This window comes from Myotis brandtii, unplaced genomic scaffold (assembly GCF_000412655.1).
Source record: "Myotis brandtii unplaced genomic scaffold, ASM41265v1 scaffold1040, whole genome shotgun sequence".
Taxonomy (NCBI): domain Eukaryota; kingdom Metazoa; phylum Chordata; class Mammalia; order Chiroptera; family Vespertilionidae; genus Myotis; species Myotis brandtii.
The window spans coordinates 571,242-574,222 of record NW_005353498.1 but is presented as its reverse complement, the minus strand read 5'-3'; the positions used below and the strand labels follow the sequence as shown (position 1 = coordinate 574,222).

At 54.1% G+C, this 2,981-nt stretch overlaps 1 protein-coding gene across 1 annotated transcript in view; it reads right to left on the bottom strand.

Moving 5' to 3' along the window:
• The window catches only part of NWD1 (NACHT and WD repeat domain containing 1), a 66,646-nt gene that overhangs the window by 51,791 nt on the left and 11,874 nt on the right, over positions 1 to 2,981 (bottom strand). Inside the window, exon 4 of the mRNA XM_005856710.2 lies at positions 1,545 to 1,842. Within this exon, the coding sequence (XP_005856772.1) occupies positions 1,545 to 1,842 (298 nt within the window). The remainder of the gene's footprint in view (positions 1 to 1,544; positions 1,843 to 2,981) is intronic.

Genomic DNA, 2,981 nt, shown 5'->3' with positions numbered 1-2,981 from the left:
GTGCACCGGGCCTCTAGTATATATATAAAACCCTAATATGCAAATAGACCGAACAGTGGAACAACTGAACAACTGGTTGCTATGACGTGTGTTGACCACCAGGGGGCACGTGCGGAACACGGCGGGCGTTGGCCGCAGCGGGATGGTGGAGCAGGTGAGTGGGGGTGTCAGACCAAGGCATCAGGGTGAGCCTCTGGTGGTTACTGAAAATTCTTTGCTCCCACGTGCCGCGGTCCCCACCCAGCACCCACCCAGCACTCGCACCTGCTGCTAGCGCCGGCCCCACTGGCACCCACTGCCAGCACTGGAGCCACTGCTTGCACCCACTGCTGGCACCCGGCACCAGCCCTGATCACTCGGTGCCATCAGCGGGTACAAGCGGCGGCTGCTGGCCCCAATCATCCCTGAGGGCTTCTCCACCACCCCCTGCTCCTTAGGGGTGATCAGGGCAGCAGCAGCCGCTCCCACCTGCTGACAGCACCAGCCCCGCTTGCACCCACTGATAGTCAGCAGGAGCGAGGGGGGCCAGGCGCCATCAGCGCGTGGAAGCAGCAACGGTGGAAGTGGGGCTGCTGGCAGACAGGGGGCAGGGGGCCACAGTGGGAGGGGCCGAGTTGGGGCATGGAGGATGGGCCGAGACCTGCCCCTGTGCCCACCACAGCCTCTTGGTCCACAGTTCCTTTCAAGGTGCACGAATTCGTGCACTGGGCCCCTAGTATACTGATAATATAAATTCATATATTGAATATGTAGATAAATGAATTCATATATTTCATAGTTTTAGTAATATAAATTCATATATTTAATAGTTTGAGTAACATAAATTCCTACATGGAATGTTTGGTGATATAAGTTGACATACTAATAACCCACAAACTGATGTATTACTAACCCACAAGCGATAAGAACCTGTTTCTTGCTGGCAGCAAGAGGTGGGGAAGGGACCTGATTATGCTGCATTTGTAGAAAAGTCTTTCTGATATCTGGAGTGGAGGATGACGTGGGTGGAGGGTGCGGGGAGAGGTGAGGGGCCGGCGGGAGCCGGTGATGGACTCAGCAGTCGCAGGGTCTGATCCTGCTCTCACCCTGGGCCAGATGAGACTCCTCCTTCCTGGGCCCATTTCCCCTCTGAGGCAGGTGCAGCAAGGCCAGAGCACTGAGCTCTCCGCAGGGTCTAACTTGGGCGTTCAGTTTTCCCAGGATTGTCCTGGGTTTGGCCCTAACAGTCCTGCATCCCCGGAGCCTCTTGGTCCAAGGCAAACAGGGATGATGGTTGTCTTAGAACATGTCCCCTAAAGCCAGGAGCCTCCCTGGGAGAAGCGATGGAGCCGGAGGAGGAGAGGAGAATCCTAAGAGACCAAGTCTTAACTGGAACACGGCTGAACTCTCCAGGGTCATCTGTAAAATGACCTTTCTGAGAACCGGGGAGCTAGGCTGGTTCGGCATTTATAGCAATGCGGACCCGTGGCATTTGGACAACACTCAATGAGTATTCTGAACACGTGGGCATTGCCCATGGGTCCCGGGGAGTCTCACTACCTCACCTGACCGTTGGTAGCGATGCCACTGCTCCTGGGTGATGAGGCCCAGCCTCCAGGCTTCCTGGGCTCCACAGCGCAGCACAGAGGTCAGGGTGGCCTCCTCCGGCGCATGGGTGTCCCTGGTGCCCAGGGCCTGCAGCACGTAGCTGGGGGGCACAGTGTTCTCGTCCCTCCGGAAGTGGTGAGCCACCAGCTCCAGGTCACCTGGCCTGGTGGTCAGCTGGGCCTTCAGTGCCTCCCACTCCTTCTCCTCGATCAGCGTGGGGACCGGACAGGGGCCGTACTGGTCACCTAGGAGGGCCTGGCAGAGAGAAGGTAAGAGAGACGGGCACGGGTTCAAATCTCGCTCTGGCACTTAGCTCTATGACCCTTGGTGAGGCACGCAGAGCTCCTAAAAATGTGTCTGGCTGTAGTGCGATGGTGAAAATCACATTAAGAAATGCAGGCAAAGATAGCACCTGTGTGTGGAGGTACCTGAGAGCACGGGAGGTACATTTGGAATCTGATCGAGCATCTTTTGCTTGGGAAGCCCTCTGTGGCAGTTGAATAGCAGCCCCCTCCCCCAAAGATACCTGGTTATAATCCCTGGACCCTGTGAATGTACCTTTAATCAAACAAGGTTGTGATGTTGATTTTATGTGTCAGTTTGACTGAGCTAAGGGATGCCCAGATAGCTGGTTAAACATGGTTTCTGGGTGTGCCTGTGAGGGTGTCTCTGGAAGAGTTAGCATTGGAAGTGGTGGACTGAGTAAAGTAGATGGTCCCCAGTGCTGGTGGGCCTCATCCAATCCACGAAGGGCCCCACAGAACAAAAAGGAGAAAGGGCAAACTTCCTCTCTGCTTGAGCTGAGATATCTGTCTGCTGTCGTTGGACATCGGTTCTCAGGTATTCAGACTTAGATGGGGATTTACACCATCAGCCCCTCAATTCTCAGGTGTCAACACAGGCTGAATTACACCACCGGCTTTCCTGGGTCTCCTGCTTGCAGATGACATATGTAGAACTCCTCGGCCTCCATAATCATATGAACCAATTCCTATAACAAATCTCCTCTTATCTATCTATCTATCTATCTATCTATCTATCTATCTATCTATCTATCTATTATCTATCTATCTATCTATCTATCTATCTATCTATCCCATTGGTTCTGTTTCTCTGGAGATCCCTCACTAATACCAGAGTCTTTGCTGATGCAATTAAGTTAGATGGGCCCTAAATGCAATCCTGAGAATCTATCTATACTAATAAAAGGGCAATGTGCTAATTAGACCGGGAGACCTTTCGGACGTCCTTTGGGACAAAGCCATGGTGGCGGGGCCGAGGCAGAGGTGGTTAGGGGCGATCAGGCCAGGAGGGGAGGGCAGTTGGGGGTGAGCAGGCCAGCAGTGGGGGGCAGTTGGGGGCAATCAGGCCAGCAGGGGCGGGGAGTTGTGGGC